The sequence below is a fragment of the Clarias gariepinus genome, chromosome 12, assembly GCF_024256425.1.
Source record: "Clarias gariepinus isolate MV-2021 ecotype Netherlands chromosome 12, CGAR_prim_01v2, whole genome shotgun sequence".
Classification (NCBI taxonomy): domain Eukaryota; kingdom Metazoa; phylum Chordata; class Actinopteri; order Siluriformes; family Clariidae; genus Clarias; species Clarias gariepinus.
Window position 1 is genome coordinate 12,299,348 of NC_071111.1, and position 17,830 is coordinate 12,317,177.

The 17,830-nt window shown below is 38.7% G+C and overlaps 1 protein-coding gene across 3 annotated transcripts in view; it reads right to left on the reverse strand.

The window, feature by feature from the left end:
* The window catches only part of arhgef39 (Rho guanine nucleotide exchange factor (GEF) 39), a 61,796-nt gene extending 47,494 nt beyond the window's left edge, over positions 1 to 14,302 (reverse strand). For 2 of the 3 annotated variants that reach the window (XM_053508698.1, XM_053508696.1), the window contains exons 1-4: positions 14,243 to 14,302; positions 14,053 to 14,140; positions 4,870 to 5,068; positions 4,125 to 4,219 (exon numbers count right to left, since the gene is read on the reverse strand). In XM_053508698.1, coding sequence (XP_053364673.1) covers positions 4,125 to 4,219; positions 4,870 to 5,019 — 245 coding nt within the window. In that variant the 5' untranslated portion in view covers positions 5,020 to 5,068; positions 14,053 to 14,140; positions 14,243 to 14,302. The remainder of the gene's footprint in view (positions 1 to 4,124; positions 4,220 to 4,869; positions 5,069 to 14,052; positions 14,141 to 14,242) is intronic. The other variant, XM_053508697.1, reaches the window with a different exon arrangement.
* Positions 14,303 to 17,830: the final 3,528 nt, after the last annotated feature.

Below are 17,830 nucleotides of genomic sequence, written 5' to 3' on the forward strand. Positions count from 1 at the left end.
GAAGCATAGATGTTGGCAGCTCTGTTACTTGTTGTCTAAAAGATTTTTTTTCCTGCAAATGGGTAAAGAGCACTGCAGGAAGCCAATCAGATTACAGCCCGAATTTTCTAAAACTTCTGTCCAGACGAGTGCACAAAACATAACCATTTGGTAAGACATGAGCACAATGTGATGATCTTGCATGCATCATGTAAATACCTCGATCGGAACAGTCTGACCCTGATCAGGATTATTTTTTAAATCGGAATGAGAGGGGGTGTAAACCTTTAATAATCCGTTCAGTAGGTAAATATCAGCCAGGTAAACGCTTGGAAACGTTTCTCTTTGGTTAGACAAAATACTTTCTTCCTGAGCATGTTCGCTCTACATGGACGTAACATTAGGTGATAAGATGCGTTTCCATTGAGGTAAATTTTGCTTAGATTCCTAAGAACAATTCTGTCCCACCTGTGTTTATGTTCACATGTAGTAAAGCATCCAACTAATCATAGACGAGACTGAATTCTTTTTTTTTTTTTTTAAAAACATAGCTCTAACCATAAGATGACCAGGTCTTGGCCAAAGCTAAACAATGTAACTCCGAGATGAAGACTTTACTTCAGTTTTCTACAGTCCAATTCCTGTAGTCTCATTAATGAAGGGATTTTTTTGCTTTGCATGACTCTAGGGTCCTGTTTCAAATCGTTCTCACTGTGCACTTCATGTTTCAGTTTACCCCTGTATCTGAAGGTCACTTCATGTCATCAGACGGTTGTTAAGGAACATTAAAATGAGTTTGCGATCATTTCTGCAAATGACCTCCATGGAAACTCATCACCATGTAGATCGAACATGCGCAGAAAGAAAGTATTTAGTCTAACCAAAGAGAAACGCTCATATCAAGTGTTTACATGACTGATATTTACCTACTGAACGGATTTACCCCCCTACCAGAAAAGACAGAAAACCTTCTTATTCTTTGCAACAGGTCGAACCAGTGTGCACATGACATGTCAAAAATATATACATTCTTGTTAAATGTTAAGATCACGTAAACACGCCTCATCAGATTGCGTGAACCGTAAAAACCTTAAGATGGAACCTGTACTCGGAATGATTTCAATCGGATTGAAGAAGTACTGTCTATGCAAACATAGATGCTGAAACTTTTACACTAATCTACTGAAAGAGAGAGTTTATTCTTCTTTTATAGAGTATGGACGGTTAACATTTGTTACAACAAGATGTCCATTAAAGTGACAGGTCAGAGTCGAGAATGACATGTAGACATGATTACTGCTAATAACAAGCCATTATGGTAAAATAGACTCCATGCGTTGACTTAATTTCTTTCTTCAAGACTCGCCATCTGTTCCAAGACCGAGTTTAATCAAACCCCAGCAGACTTAATCTAACTCGCTATATTATTTGCAAGCCTCCAGTGTTTAACTTGACGATTCTTGAATCGTGGGTGGTTGAAATGAATATCACTTTCCTGGTATTTATAGAGATAAAAATCAGTGTCATGCCTGTGTGGTGAGACTTCAGTATAAAATCATGTTAAAGCCTTTTAGCTTATGAAAAGGCATGGTTTTCCCTACCTAAAAAACGTGACCCAATGAGTGCAGATTAGTCAGCTCCTTCTGTCGGCTAAAGGGATGTAAATTGAGAGGCTGGCATTACGGCTCACGCAGACATTCAATAACAGATCCTAATGATGATCTATGGTAACTGAGCACCAATTTATCCAATACATCAGCCTCTGTAACTCAGCCCTCCATCTTCATTCAGCCGCCGCAGCCCGTCAGTCTGGCAATGATGGGAACCTCGGGGACTCGTAGTGATTCATTATTCACACCGCAAATATGATTCTCAATCAACACAGCAGAGGATGAGTCCCCTTTACTGCTGTCACTGTTTTTGTCTTGCTGGTTGTCTGAAAGGGTAAGTGTGGGCACGGGAGGTGTGAAGTCCAACTCTGTTCAATCATGTTCAAACTCAGAAGATCATCTCAGACATACATCTGGACTGATTGTGTCATCAAATATGGCAAACGCCAGTTCAGCTTCACGTAGGAGTAAGTTTATTGTGTGTGTGTGTAGCACAGATACCAAGAAAAAGAAAGAAAGAAAAAAAAAAAACAAGCTGGAGGTTATTATCGGACATTAAACAAGCTGCTTTTGTGTTGCTTTCATGTATACTAAACCTGCACCACATCAAAAACAAAACGCAGTTCTTCACAAGAGCTCCTTAGTCCATACAGAGTACTTCAGCGTTCACGAGAGCGACTTCTTGACACTTGTTTAGTTAATTTGGTAGTTTGTTCTACCCACCCTGGAAGATCAATGCTCGGGCTGGACTTCAAGCTAGCTTTTTTTCTTCCTCCCGTTGTGTTATTTCATCTTCGTCCTTTCATTTCTCCCAGGCCCGGCTTTTCATTTGGGCCGGCTGTCATGAAGCGAGGTTCCCTCAAGCGGAGAATCCGAAAAAGGCCCGCGCACGAGTCACAACTAGACTTCATAAATGAGTACTGAGAGCTCCGGCCCCCATTAAAAACAGCAGGCCTTGTAGCAAACAAGCTGCTTTCTGAAGCTCAAGCTGCTACAGGAGGGTGAAGAAAAAAAAAAAAGAAGAAAAAAAAAAAGGCTGGTAAAAAGAGCTGGAACGTCCCTGAAAAATGCATGTGCTTCTATTCGAACATCAGCATTTATTAAAACATGCTGTAATCAATGCGTGCTGCTTGGAGGACATAAGCGGCAGTCGTTATTAGAAAGAATGGGAGTGATAGTGAGAGTTTTAAAGTAGGAGTGCAGTTAGGAGAAAGTGCAGCTGTAAGCCTAAACGCAGGAGCGTCATTGATTCCCGAGACCACGTTCCACAACGCAGAGATAAGACCAGACCTCAATTAATACTCACAACCTTCTCATTCTCTTTAAGCGCTATCTCACGCTGTCTGTCCTCCCTCTCTCTCTTATGCTCTCCCTGTGTCTGTATCCGTCTCTCTCTCTCTCTCTCTGCCTGTCTGTCACTCAGTTGCATGCTCCATTTCTCTTGGCCCGTCTCTTGCTCTCGCCCTCTTCGCCATCTCAAACTCCCTTTTTCCCCTCTTAAGCACAGTCTCTATTTCTTCTCCATTAATCTGCCTTCTGCACAATTAATTGCATAAAAATCTAAATCATGATACAGACCTGTGTGATTATTTATTCGATTATTTGAAGATGGCTGCGACTTACTTTAGATAATATACGCATGCTCAGAAATTTATGTAGAGTTTGTCAATAGGTATTTAATACTTTTAAGTTGATAAATATTGGCAAGCATCCTCTTAATGAAATCATTTGTGCTTATTTGTAGTTAGCCGAGCGTTTGACTGGTACACTTCAGTTCAATATCATTAAGCATATTAAGTTTATATCGCAATACATGTTAAAATAATCTAATAAAATGTGACTGGGCATAATAAATCATGCAGCCCTAATTCTCTTCCTGTCCTCCAGAGAGAGAATATCTTGACTGTCTCTCTGCTCCATCAGTCTCCCCCATGCGCCTGTTGAATGCTTTATGTCTCCTGCTCTCTCGGTCTCTGTCTCACTCTCAGTGTTGTGTGTTCCCTCTTTCCCTCTTCCTTTCTTTCTCTCTCCATCACCTTTTTTGTTGTCTTATTCCTTCAATGTGTCTCTCCATCCTTCTTCTTGTGTCTCCCCATCTCTTTCTCTATCCATCTGTCTCTTTGTCTCTCACCCCATTTATCTTTTTCTCCCTCTTCATTTGTCTGTTTCTCTATCTACACCCCTTGCTCCCTTAAACCATCTTTCTTTCTCCATTATTCTCTCACCTTGTCTGTTGTCTCACTCCATCCATCATTCTCTCACTCATGCTCTATTTCTCCTAAACGCTCGCTTTCTGTCTCACTCTCAGTGTCTCATATTTTAGCCTTCTTTGTCTCTCGATTCGTCTTTCTTTCTTGATCTGTCTTTCACTACATCTGTCTCTCCCTCCCTCCATTTTTCTGTTTCTCTTTCTCTCTACTTACACACACACACACACACACACACACACACACACACACACACACACACACACACACACACACACACACACACACACAGCAGCAATATGCAGTTAATTATTGAAAGGATACTTACTGGTTTACTAAATGAATTGATTTAATTGAACTGAAGATGCTCTCTCTAATGTCCTGCCTCAGGGTTCCTTTGGCCTTCAGAATCTCCACAAAGTACTAGAGAAGAGACGAAGAGAAAATTAAATCGTTTCCGACGCCACTCGTTCATAACTCTTCATCTTGTGAGTGTCACCTTACACCCAGCACACCCTTGAGACACAGAGGAAAGCATTTCGCATCAACGGCACCTCAATTATTTTTAAAAGGTTAGGCGCATAACTAATTCAACATGACCCAAGGGCAGGGGAAAACCTGAAGGAGAAAATAAGGATTCTCATAAAAATGTGCGTGGGGTTTAATAATCAGCCACTTACCTAACAAAACACGCTGCAAAATAATAATGTATAATGCGGTACAACGTGTTCACTCTCCAGGTTCAAATATTAATCGTTAGGACGCATGCAGAAACAATGACAAATACAGAAACGGCTCAAGTGCTCTCAGGTCGTTTAGGAATAAAATGAGTTGTGCAAATTGAATGCGCTCAAGGCCTTTGGTGAGTTAGAACCTGCGAAATGAAAAGTGTGTGTGATAGTGTGGAGATTCACTCAAGAGTAAAATAGAAAACTTTAAGAGTACTACTTTCAGGTGTCAGTTTAACTTGTATATTTTATCACACAATCAGTAAATTCTTAAAAAGCCAATTTTAGGTTCTAAGAATTTTTAGGCGATTGCTAAAATGAAGTACAGAAGCGCTCAAGTCTCACTGTGGTGATGAGGTCCACCTTCTCGCAGTATCTCTGTTCGCTCTGGACCAGTTCTCGTCCTGTCCGTTTCCTCTTCCTGTCCCAACGTTCCCGCTGCTCTTGGACGCTCCTCACACCCGCAGGAACGCAGGGGCTCGGACAAAAACTCATGACTGTCCAGCTGAGGGTGGCGTCTCCAGACCGGGGGGCTTCTTTTACTCTGAAATAACACTTAAAATTCGTCACAATGACAAAACACTAATGTAAAGTGAGAAGGAAGAGTCAAATAAGACAACATCATCAGAACATAGATGACTTCTTGTGGTTGTTCAGGTGTCCTGAGTTATGTCTAATTACTCTCAAAACTTCATTGTTTAAATATGTTTGCCATTCCTATTATTTTGTCATACCACAGAGTTCTGATTGGGGTTAATTTTTTTTTCTATAAGAGCAGCTCTGACAGTGATAGTAGCTATAATTTAATTTACCAAAAAAAAATCACCAAGTTTACATTTCTATAGCAGCAACCCACATAAAGACTTCTATGGACTTTTTAAGTAAGTATCTTGATTGGCCACACTTACATACTTCTATATTTATAAGCGTCACATTTCTATAAATGCATACATGTGCACCAGTTTCAAATGAAAACAGTGTGATTCAACCCCTATTGAAAATTTTATTTCTAACTCAACAGCTCAACACAACTAATATAACAAGTGGTTTCTCCAGGGTTAACACAAAATGCTACTGTTAATGACTAATTATTCAACCTCTTGATGAGAAATATCATCTTCAGTACTTAGTAAAGCCCACTTTAGCCATTATGAGGGCATTGGTGGCTCAGTGGTAGGCGTTTCACCTGCCATGCGAAAAGCCCGGATTCAATTCCCAGGTAGTGATCAAACCCCTCAGCCACTGGATGCAGTGTTAGTCCCAAGCCCAGATAAAATTGGAGGGTTGCGTCAGGAAGGGCATCCGGTATAAAACATGTGCCAAGTTATTGTGCGGACTGGATATTCCGCTGTGGCGACCCCTTGCCGGGAGCAGCCGAAAAACCAATGACTTTAGCTATTATGACTTACTGGAAACGTTATGTATAGCCAGATGCCAGCTTCTGACAATGTTTCTGAAAGCTCTAAGCCTCCTGGTTTAGTAAGATTCCTGGGTTTGCGCGCTTCAACTGCTCTCTTCAATTTTTTACATTGAATTCAAGTCAGGCGACAGTGCTATTCACTCTAGAACAATCTCAGAACTTTATCTGAAATCAAGCCTTGGTAGACTCTAAAGTATGCTTGGGATCACTGTCCTGTTGGAAAGTCCAATGTCAGAGGTTTCAGCTTTCTCACAGATAGCATGACGTTTTCTTCAAGGATATTTGATTGAATCTATCTGGCCGGTTTCCAGTGCCAGAGGAAGCAAAGTAGCCCCAGAGCATCACAGAGCCACTGCCATGCTTCACTGTAGCCAGGGTGCACTTTTTATACATATGCTTCATTCTTTCTCTTCCAAACACACCGCTGACTCATAAGCCCAAAAAGTTAAAGTTTTGTTTCATCAGTCCATAGAGGAGACTTTGCATGTGTTTTAGGGTCAAAAGCGGAGTTTGTCTTGGGTTGACCTTCAGTGTTCAGCGTGCATCGCGAAGTGCAGAGTCAAACGTCAGCGCCTGCTGCCCACAAATCTTTGTTGGTGCTTTGCAGTCAATCGAGGGTTTTTCAACACTCGCCTCCTCAGGAATCTGGTAGCAGCAGGTGATAGCTTCCCCTTTCTGCCACATCCAGGTAGTGTAGCCACTGTTCCTTTACCTTTGAACTTGTGAAATAGACTTCCTGCTGTATTTCTAGGAACATGTAGTACCTTTACTATTTTTTGTACATCCTTGTTTGTGCAAGGCAACAATCTCATCTCCTAACTCTCGACTTTGCTTGAATTTCTGACATCTCCATCAACAAATCTCTAGAAAATCCTACACCTGAGGCACCTAATCCATGCTCGTGACAACACCTAAGACAAATTTGTGGTCTAACGAGGGATTTTTTAGAGGGTTGAATAATTCTGAAACTGCAGTAATTAGTAAAAGGGGCCATTTGCCTTTAATTTGGAAAAACCACTTGTTATATTAGTTGTGTTGAGCTATTTAAATCACTCGTGTTCCACTGATTTACTACAAACAAGTAAGTAATTTTGGCCAAACATTTTCTAATGGGGGTTGAATAATTTCAAGGCTATCTATATTAAAACAATAATAATAATAATTATTATTATAATAATCATGTTATGTATAAAATAAAATATTTTATATTTTTTATATAAATACAAATAGATATAAATATAGATAGATATAATATTTTTGTTACAATATAGATTGGAAAATCGATTTATATATATATATATATATATATATATATATATATATATATATATATACACACACACACACACACACACACACAGCCATGCCTTTACTGATTGTGGCCAGAGTTCTATTTTAACTTAATCAGTCCACAGCACTTGTCTCTAAAACACATGAGGCTTCTATAGATGTTCTGTTGCATACTTCTGACGTTGGATTTTATGATGAGGACGCAGGTAAGATTTTCTTCTGCTGTCTCTTTCATGAAGATCTTGTGGAACGGTGCACCTCCACTCCTGAGTCTGCTAAATCTTCCTGCAGGTTTTTTGCAGTCAAATGTGGTTTTTGATTTATCTTTTTTATAATATATAATTACTTATATTTTATTATAGGTAATAGATAATAATATAATTATTATGATTATTATAGATCTCATCTTGACCTCCACAGTTGCCCTGAACTGTCATCTCTTAATTACATTTCTCACTGTGGAAACTGCAAGCTGACAACACTTTGATATCTTCTTGTAGCCTTCTCCTGCATTGTGGGTTTCATTTTCAGAGTCTTAGACAGCTGCTTAGAGGAACCCATGGTTGTTGAGTGTCCGCATTTGTGTGCACAAGGTTTGAAGAGTGAAAGGATTTGTAAAGTTTTTAAATTGGCATTTAGTAATGACAGCTGTTCCCATGCATCAGATCTAATGAGCTAATTAAGGTCTGAAACCTTGTAAATATAATCTGAGACTCTGGAACTCTGGGTGCCCAAAATTTTGCACAGTGCCACAATATTGTTTTTTTTTTTGTTTTTTTTTTCGTTCAATTTGACATAAGAAGTAACTATGAATCAAAGTTTGGTTAAAATATTATGAATGTTTTACATTTCCAAGAGAGACTGTTTTATGACTGTAAATTATTTCATATTGCAGATATAGGGTACAAAAAGTAACTTACAGTACTTACAAACATTACAAAGTTCCGTTGCGGGAGCATGTTAGTAAGTAAGACATGTTCGCAAGTCCGACAACGTAAATTTACACCTTTAATGCAAATATACAATACACAAACACAGGTTTGATGTGTTCGGGTTCTGCGCCTATAATTCACGTGGGGTATCCTGGTGACGCAGCAATACACATGAACTACTTTCGTGATTTGTCCGCATCTACAAATGTTCATAACTCTAGGACTTGCTGCACAACAGCATTGTGCCTTGTCTCTACAACCGTATCACAGCTGTGCTGACATTCAATACAATATGCACTTCCTCCTATGTGATACTGCTTTGTCAAATTCAGTGGAGTTATAACCTAGCTGTGAAAAAAAAGTACATTACTATACTTAATTCTTGTTGTAGTAGATTGCTATAGTACATTAATGCATAGTATTTCATTAATACGGCATTATAAACAACAAGACTAGGTTTTTGTTTTTGCTGGACAAATAAAGACATTTTGGTTTAAGCTGAATTTCAGCTTTTAGCTCCTGATATTTACATCTAGAGGTGTTGAACAACTTTGAACATTATAAATTTTGTTTGTATAAATGTGTGATGTTTTGGAGACCAAGTAAAAGAGGCCAGATTGAGGTGGTTTGGACATGTTCAGAGAAGAGATTGTAAAAATATTGGTAGAAGAATGCTGAGGTTGGAACTGCCAGGCACGAGGTCTAAAGGAAGACCAAAGAGAAGATTTGTGAATGCAGTGTGAGTGGACATGAAGTTAGTTGGTGTGAGAGAAGAAGATGCAGAGGATAGGGTTAGATGGAGGCAGATGATCGCTGTGGCGACCCATGACAGGGAACAGCTGAAAGACAAAGAAGATGATCTCTAAACATCTATTCTTGGATTGTGAGCTAGATTTTGTCTGTGAAGTCTAAACCTCCTGTTCTGAAAACCTTTTAAATACCATAGAGCTGCATTTGTAAGACAAGCAAGCCATTTTGAAGCTGAGCAAAAAATTAAAAAATAGAAAAATCAAATGAATCATTCATTTAACAAGCATTGGGCATAACCAACACAATGATGTTGAACTTTCGGAAAAAGATAGGAATCACTGTTTAGGTAACAAGCAGAAACCAAACATGTAGGTCAAGGAAAAGATGGAGATATTCTGAAAGTAAAAAGAAAAATATAAAATAAATAATCAGTGACATCAACACAGAGGACAGGGTTACACATCACCACTTAAAAGAGAGTTTAAGAGCAGGAGCATAAAGGCCATACCAAAAGATGCACACCACTCAACAGCAGTAAGTATCAGACAGCTAGATTGGAAATCACAAAGAAAAACAGAAATGAGGCAAAAGTTCAGGAACCAAAATGAACCTATACCAAAGTGAAGGAAACTTCAAAGTGTGGAGAAAGAAAACATCCAAGCTCATCGGTCATGCACGATAGAGGTAGTGTCACGGCTCGGGCTTGCATGGCTGCCTCTGGAACAGGTTCACTTATCTTTACTCATGACATAACTCATGATGGTGGCAGCAGTAGAATGGTTCGACTCGACAAAAACATCCTGTCTGCCAATTTACGGAGAAATTAATCCAATCTATTTTGGAGGAACTTCATCACGAAGCGAGACAATAATCCTGACAACACAACAAATAACTTCAACAGGAGGGGCTAAAGTGGAAAAGATTTTTTTTTTTTTTTTGGCTAAGTTACTTGCAAGACCTGAATAAAAGTGAACATTCATCATGCCCTAAAACAAACAAAAACAAATGAAAGAAACTGAAGTACAATCCTGGAAAAACATCACAAAAGAAGTTGGTAATGTCAACAGCTTGAAGCAGCTATTGCAAGAAAGTTATATGCAACCAAATATTATGTGTAATTTACTTTAAAGCTCATCAGTCCCTATAATGAGCCCGACCTAAAAAGCCTCCATGTTCCAAGTTGTTGATGTGTAATATCACGCAATGAACTGTCAAAACTCAAATTCATATTTTTATCATAACACAAATGTTTTAGTGTATAGTAAAAAAATAAAGAATTGCCTCTGCCATTCCAGTACTTTTGGTGGGGGCTGTATAATAGTTATACGCAAAGTGTTATAGAAAGCTTATTACGAATTGTACCGTGATGCTTCTGACGGATCGCCCGACCATTAATCCTGTGAAGGTTAAAAGTATTACTAACTAGATGGCCTGATTGAACTCATGATAAACCATATGTAGGCCATCAGCCCTGTCTGAACCTCCAATTACAGGAAAGCAGTTACACACGTCCGACACACACTCCCCATCACTACGGCACATTCTTGATCTATGACCTAGCCCGTTCTCTGCTAAATACAGTTTCTCTCTCCCTCTCTCTCTCGCCATGACTGGCTCGCTCTCTCTTAGTCCCCCAGCTCTAGGGTGTCCTCCTTGCACTGCCTCATTAGTGTCAGCTCTAATGGAGCATCAGGGCAGGAGAGAGGGACAACACCACCACTTTAACAGCAATTAACCCTTGTGCTGTCCCCGGGGAAGCTGGCGTCAGCCGCTCTCTAACATGGTAAACAAGCCACCTCCATGAGCGCTAACCAAAGCAGGAGAAAGCTCTCTCTCTCTCGCTCTCTCTCTCTTCTCCTAAGAGCTGCGCTCGATAGCTGCCAGAAGAGCACTCATTAACACCTCGGACCAGTAGCTTGACTGCTAGCAAAGGTGGATTATAAAGGTGCCATAACAATGTGCTGTTTGTCCACTTTTGTGCGGCCGTGCTTGCATAAGCAGTGTCAGTCACCTGGCCTCGGCTCAGCATTTGTCCGGCAGCCAAACAGCACAAATAAGCGAGTTAAAAAGTCAGAAGTGATAAGTACACCATGTAGCCCTGGTTATATCTACAATAAGTAAAGCCGAGATGTTTTACTCTAAATTGCATCACTTCTCTTGCACAATCGTCCAATTTTGAAGGGGATACAGCAGCATTTTTGGCCAAGTGAAGCCAATTAAGGGCCCACTGACGAGGGCTGGGGGGTGGGGGGATGTAAGGGTGCGTAGTAAGCAAATTAATAGCATTCAAAGGGTAAACAGGCGTATATGCAACTGGCTCAAGTTCCCAATGATGACTTTCTGATGCTGTAATTAGGACTTATAAGCTTTCTGTTAGGGCTTGGCCTCTCAAATTACACGCTGAAACCATGACTGTATTCCTTATTTTATGTTTGAATCCATATTCTCTTGGTAGGTAATTTTGCTTCTTTTTATATATAAAATTTGATATAAGATTTAAGTAAGCAAAATACACTAATTAAAGCTGGACGATGTAATAGGATATCAGGAATGCCCTGATGTGGATTACAACAGCGCATCACAGTGTTTTATTCCTCTTGTACAACCGTACCTTCCATTGATTAGGCACAGGTTTATATATTGATTAAAAGATGACAATTTTTATTAGAGATGAATCGTGGTAATTGTGCTCGAAACATGGGCGTCAGGAGCCACCCGATCAACATGCACTCGTGGCTTTGTGGGCATTAATTCAATTTTAAGTTAGTCAAGTCGTTTGTACTGTTCAAATGTTGCGCTTGGTTTTTAAGTAAGAAAACTATTGTTATAAATAATGGGCTACATTTAATTACTTATGTTCAATTCAGTTGTGAAGCTGTTGAATAAAACTAAGGTCTAAAAAAAAAAGTTCTAAAATTGTAATAAATAAATAAATCTAGAAAACAAAAAGGTAATATGTCAGAAAATATCATGATAATATGGTATTGGGTAATGACTGGTGATGTCAATTCCTACTTTTTATCCATCTAATTCAGTGGAACATACAGTAGTCTCTGTTATTACTTAAATTATAAAAGCTTGAAAACGGGCTCTCCATCACCAGCCTTGTTTTTTTTTTTTCATTCTTGTGAAATTAATAAGGCAAATAAAGCAACTTCTTGTGCTACCCAGAAACCACAAAGCCCTCTGTTCATTTATGTAAACAAATCTCGCAATTTAATAATGAGCAGATGGACCAAGCAGGAAAACCATCCCCGTGCTCCCACCAGTTATATTCATTTAGCTTACTTCTGTAAAGGAGATTAATTAAAAACTGCAAACAAATACTTAATACACAATGCAATGTTTCCTGAGGCAGTGATGAGGAACAGAGTCCGTGTGCCATAATTAGTTACAGCCGAGTCTATCAGACACAATTTATTATTTATTAATTAATTTATCTCCAGTTAGTGCTTAAAGCTGGCCAGGGCTGAGGTGGATCCTGGGCCAGTCTCAGGCACACAGAACACCAGACAGGAATACTCTTCTCAGATTGATACATGTCAATCAAATTTGTTTTTTGCACTCATTCTGGACATTCGTGGACACTTTTGGACACTGCACACTCATGAACACTTACACATTTCTATTTTATTTCTTTGCTCGTTGCACATAAGACATTTACATGCATATTTGCACCCCCCCCCCCCACCCAAGACATTTCTATTTAAATCCCACTTCATCTCCCTACTTAAGTTTCTATTTTTCTATATTCGTACAGAAATCATCTCTTCTCCATATTTGTACAGCGAGGTTTTCTTATGTTTTTCTTATATTTTATCTTATCTTCTATAGATTTGTTTTTTTTATCTTAGCTAAATTTATTTTCTGTATTTTATTTATTTTTATTCATATTTATTTCCTATCAAAAATCTTTTATTTTTAAGGTCACAGGCAGTCGTTTAAGCATTTTACTGCATATCATACTGTTCACTGTATGTGACAAATAAAATTTAAAACGATAACAGCATCACTTTCTTTTCTTAAATATATATTCCATATGTACTGTAAGACTTCCAAACAACAGTACATCATGTTTCGTAAGCCAGCAATGTCTTAATGGGATCAGAGGCTTAATGAAGTCGTAAAAACTCCTCACGCAAAGAGACGGGTGATGATTTTTTTAAAGAAGTGCATTTTGCTGTCAAAGATCTTCTGACTATGATGAAAAACTTTTTATACCACTTTAAAACCTGACTGGCTTTAACAAGAACAAAAATTATATATTATGAGACACTGTATGTTCCAGTAACCAATCATCACTGTTCCCAAAAACAAGGACCGATCGACATTATTCCCAATAACCAGTCTCCATACAGCACTACACAATCACTAGTGTTCCCAACAATCACCAATAATCCCAACAACTGATAACCCATAATCACAGATCACCAGACACTGCTGTTCCCACCAATCACCACGCTGTTCCCACCCTTTTCCCAACAACCAGTCCTCAATCGACAGTGTTCAAAAGGCAATCGTGTTCCCCATTGGTTTCACCATCCAATCACCACTGTTCTCAACACCCAGTTACTAAACACCCTTGTTACCAACAACCAGTCACTGATCACCATTACTGTATTTGTCTTAATTGCATTTTAAAGCTAGTTATTGTAATTGTTTGTAAGCATTTCTTTTATGCCCACGTCCTGACTTACATTTACACTTACTTATACTGTACACCACATACGAATAAACAGGCTGCCAAGACCACAGCATCATCTTTCTAACAGAAACAAACCATGACCTTTTTATTTACTACTAGTATCAACCTTGTTGAATTGCATTGTATAGAATTGTAATACCTTTGGATATGTAACTGACCCTGAGGAATGGCACCACCTGAACATGGTTTAAATGTATTTAAGGTATTAAATGATTTCCCCTGATTCTGTTTGCTTTTACTGAATGTTTATAACTACATCAGTTTCAGAGACTTGTACAGTCCAGGCCAAGACACTGTGTAGATGTTCTTTTTAGTTATTTTTGAGAAATGTTGTTGCATTTACTTTGAACAGGCACAATATCCAGACAAGTTAATCTTGTATCTTGTCCTCTTTCCTAAAGATATAATGATCTCCATGATGTTTTACTTACATAATAAGTGACTGCTTTAAACCGGCCCTGTGTTTCTTCTTCTTCCTGGTTCTTTCCAACCACGAGTTAACGATATAACGTGAAAATGCTACAGTGTCCAAGCAGAAAACAAAGTATTTTAATATACGTAAAGCACTATAAACCTTTTCGTTAGTAACTTCACTAGTAAATATAATAAACACGGACTGACCTGACAGAATGTCTTCTGTTCAAATTGAACCAGGGCGCTCTTTTCGCTGCTCCAGGAATTTCCGGGTTTGCGTCGATTTCTATTGGCTGCCTTGTGACGACGTCTTGACGTCAGGAGCAGCGTCGCGGGAGCGTATCGAGCTGTCCCACTTGGATAATAATAATAATAATTATTATTATTATTATTACTATTATTATTATTATTATTATTATTATTTATTTTAATACATTAATATTAATTTAATTATATATATATTTAACAATAAATAGTTATATATATATATATATATATATATATATATATATATATATATATATACTACTACTACTAATAATAATAATAATAATAATAATAATATTGTTATTATTATTATACTTCAGACCTTGCATATGATCTAAAATCTGCACCAGAAAGAATATATAGATTTAAAATGAACAATAAGAAGCATTTAATCTTAATCCACAGTACAGTAGTCTGCTGTACACATTCCAATAGCAGCCATGAGGAGAGAAAAAAAGACATACAAGACAGAAAATGGTAATTTGTAGGGTCTATTTAGTTTAAGTTTTTTATGCTTACCAGCAATTATTGTTTTTTCTTATTATTGTTGATCTTTAAGTCAGCTTTGTAGCTATATACTGTATAACTTCATCTTCTATACCACTTTATCCTGTACAGGGTCAGGGGGGGCAGGAGACCTAGGGCACGAGGCAGGGTACACCCTAAAAAGGGTGCAAATCCATTGCTGGGCACACACACACACACACACACACACACATACAAGGAATGCATTTGGGAATGCCGATCTCATCGGCATGTTTTCGGACAGTGGAGGGAAACAGATAAAACCCACCAAGCATGGAGAGAACATGCAAACTCCATGCACATACTGTACACCCAAGAAGGAAATTGAAACCCTGACCCTGGCGGTGTAAAGCCACCGTGCTGACCTCTATGCCACCCTGCCACCTACTGTATATAATGTATAATAATAGTTAATATGTTCGCAAAGGGTTTTTCTTAACCCCGACCCCCCCCCCCCCCCCTTTGCACGAAGACCCCCCTTCTTGCACGAAGTTAAGTTTTAAATAAGTAGCTTTTTTGTTTTGTTTTGAGAAAAATAATTCACTGTGTTGGACTGTAGAATGGATCAAGGAAGTTACATGAGAGTGGAAAGTCTAGATAAGCCTTGGTGTGTGTGTGTGTGTGTGTGTGTGTGTGTGTGTGTGTGTGTGCCTTGCGATAGATTGGCATTTTATCCAGGGTGTACCCCGCCTCGTGCCCTAGGTTACCTGGGATAGGCTCCAGGCCCCCTGCGACCCTTTATACAGGATTAAGTGAGTGAGTGAGAGAGTGAGTAATCCACCCTGAATATCCAAATATTAACATGATGTCTTCAATTATTATATAATGGCATGCAGTGTTGCCTTTTTTCTTCTTTGAACTTATTTCATTATGGTCATTTTAACTTGATGTTTTATTAAGTTTCTGCATGAAAACATGCTGAGTAAGGAATCAGGATTTAGCTTCATCTCTACATTAGGAGAACGATGCAGCAGTGCTTTAGTCCTTTAGTCCGTCCTGCTCTCTCAGCCTTATCAGCATTCAATGATGTGTGTGTGTGTGTGTGTGTGTGTGTGTGTGTCAGCCTCCCCTTTTTAACATTAAACGTTTATCCTTTCACATGATCATATTTCTGACCCAGACACCTAAAAAATCCACAAATCAGCAAACAAACCCCAGTAACCCACATTAGCAGGAACACTGACATCTAGTGTTGTCTGTATGAAGGTAACCAGGCGACACACCATATTTCGGAATAATAATGTCATTTTTTTAAACATTTTAAATGATACTCCTCTTGAATTTGTGCATTAGAGTGAGGATTAAGATGCATAACCTTGGCAGTGATTATCACCCATAATCTGTCTGCAAGTTCTGTCTGTAAAATCCCATGCAGGATCTAATGATGGGCCATGTCCTGGAGGACCAGTCTTTCTAGGGTCTTTATTAAGTGCAAACCAAATCATATCTAAAATGTCAGTGTGAGGAACAATTAATTTTTTTTGATTGTGACTAAAATCTAAAGTCTGTACTTCTGATGATGATGTAACACGTACAAAACAGTTGTGTGTTTTTTTTTTGAGTAATAAATAAAAGTATTTACAAAATCCGATGACCTGTTACTTCCCTTTAAGCAAAGTCATATTTGATTTTTTTGCCACTGTTAAGATACTAAAGAGCTAAACTTTCCAGGCAGACAATAAAAAAATCATGCTTTTTTTGAGCATGTGATGATCTTGTTAAGATCCCTATTTATTTATTTATTTGTGTTGTTTGTTTATGTATTTATTTAATCATGTTTCCAGAACATTTGGTATTATAATAATTGGCCCCAGAACAGACCTGTGCAAATTAGGCCCATTTTGCCTGCAGGCTACTGAGGCATACACAGTGAGAGACACACCACAGACAAAGGGTCCTTTTTCACCTGAGGAGAGAGGAGAGGAGGGGGGGGAAAAAAACTGCTACTGGAGTCGATAATCTACACAAGTAAAGCAACTCTCTAAGGTTTTTCAGACCCGTGGTGCATTATTCATCCTCACCATTGCCAGAGGACTCTTAATTGACCCTTGCTCCACGCAAAAACTTCACGAGATGAAAGAATGCAGTGTTTTGTAGTGCAACTTTTTTGAGTCCTCTCACTCCAGTCCAATAATATTGAATTTCAGCTTATGAATCATTCAGAAGAATAAGTGAAGGTAACCCTGCGCTTGAAGATGTCATGAGCAGCAATGCTGCAGCTCCGAAAAACACATTTAATTACTCGCAACCAAAAACAAATCCAAGCTTTTATTCACCATTTCACTTCTAGCCTTGCCGTGTCAGAGCCGCTGTAGGACCGTGGGTGTTAAGAATTTTATCGAGCTAATGTAATAATAGCAAAATGCGGCTTTTAGTAGGAGGCTTATAATGAAAAAGGAATGGAATGGTAGTCGAAGGATTTCAAAAGCAATTTGCGAGAGTGGTCCAATGAGTATATTTAGTGACCCTGATTAGAGCCATTCGCAAAGTAACTCTCTATACTGTATGTCTCACTGTTCTGGCAGACACGTATCCAAAATAACAAAGTAAAGTAACCTGCAGACACACACGCACACACACACACACAAACTGTGAACTTTATATAGGAAAGGAGTATAGGCTTCATAAACCTACCTGCATGAATGAATGAAATGAAGTGGGAAAACTCCAGTTATTATTATTATTTTTATTATTATTATTATTATTATTATTCACTCTCTTACTCATTCTCTATTAGGGTCATAAGGGGCCTGAACCTATCTCTGGGAACTTAGGGCACAAGCACACATGATACTTATACACTACATGCAATTTGGGAGCGCGTGTTAATCTAATCTTCAATCTAATAAAGTTTTGGGACTGTGGGAGGAAACCGGAGCACCCGGAGGAAACCCAGCATGCACGGGGAGAGAACATGCAATTTCTACGTATATCAAATCCTTGACCTTGGATGTGCGAGGCCACAGTGCTAACCACTATGCCAAAAAATGATACTATAATATC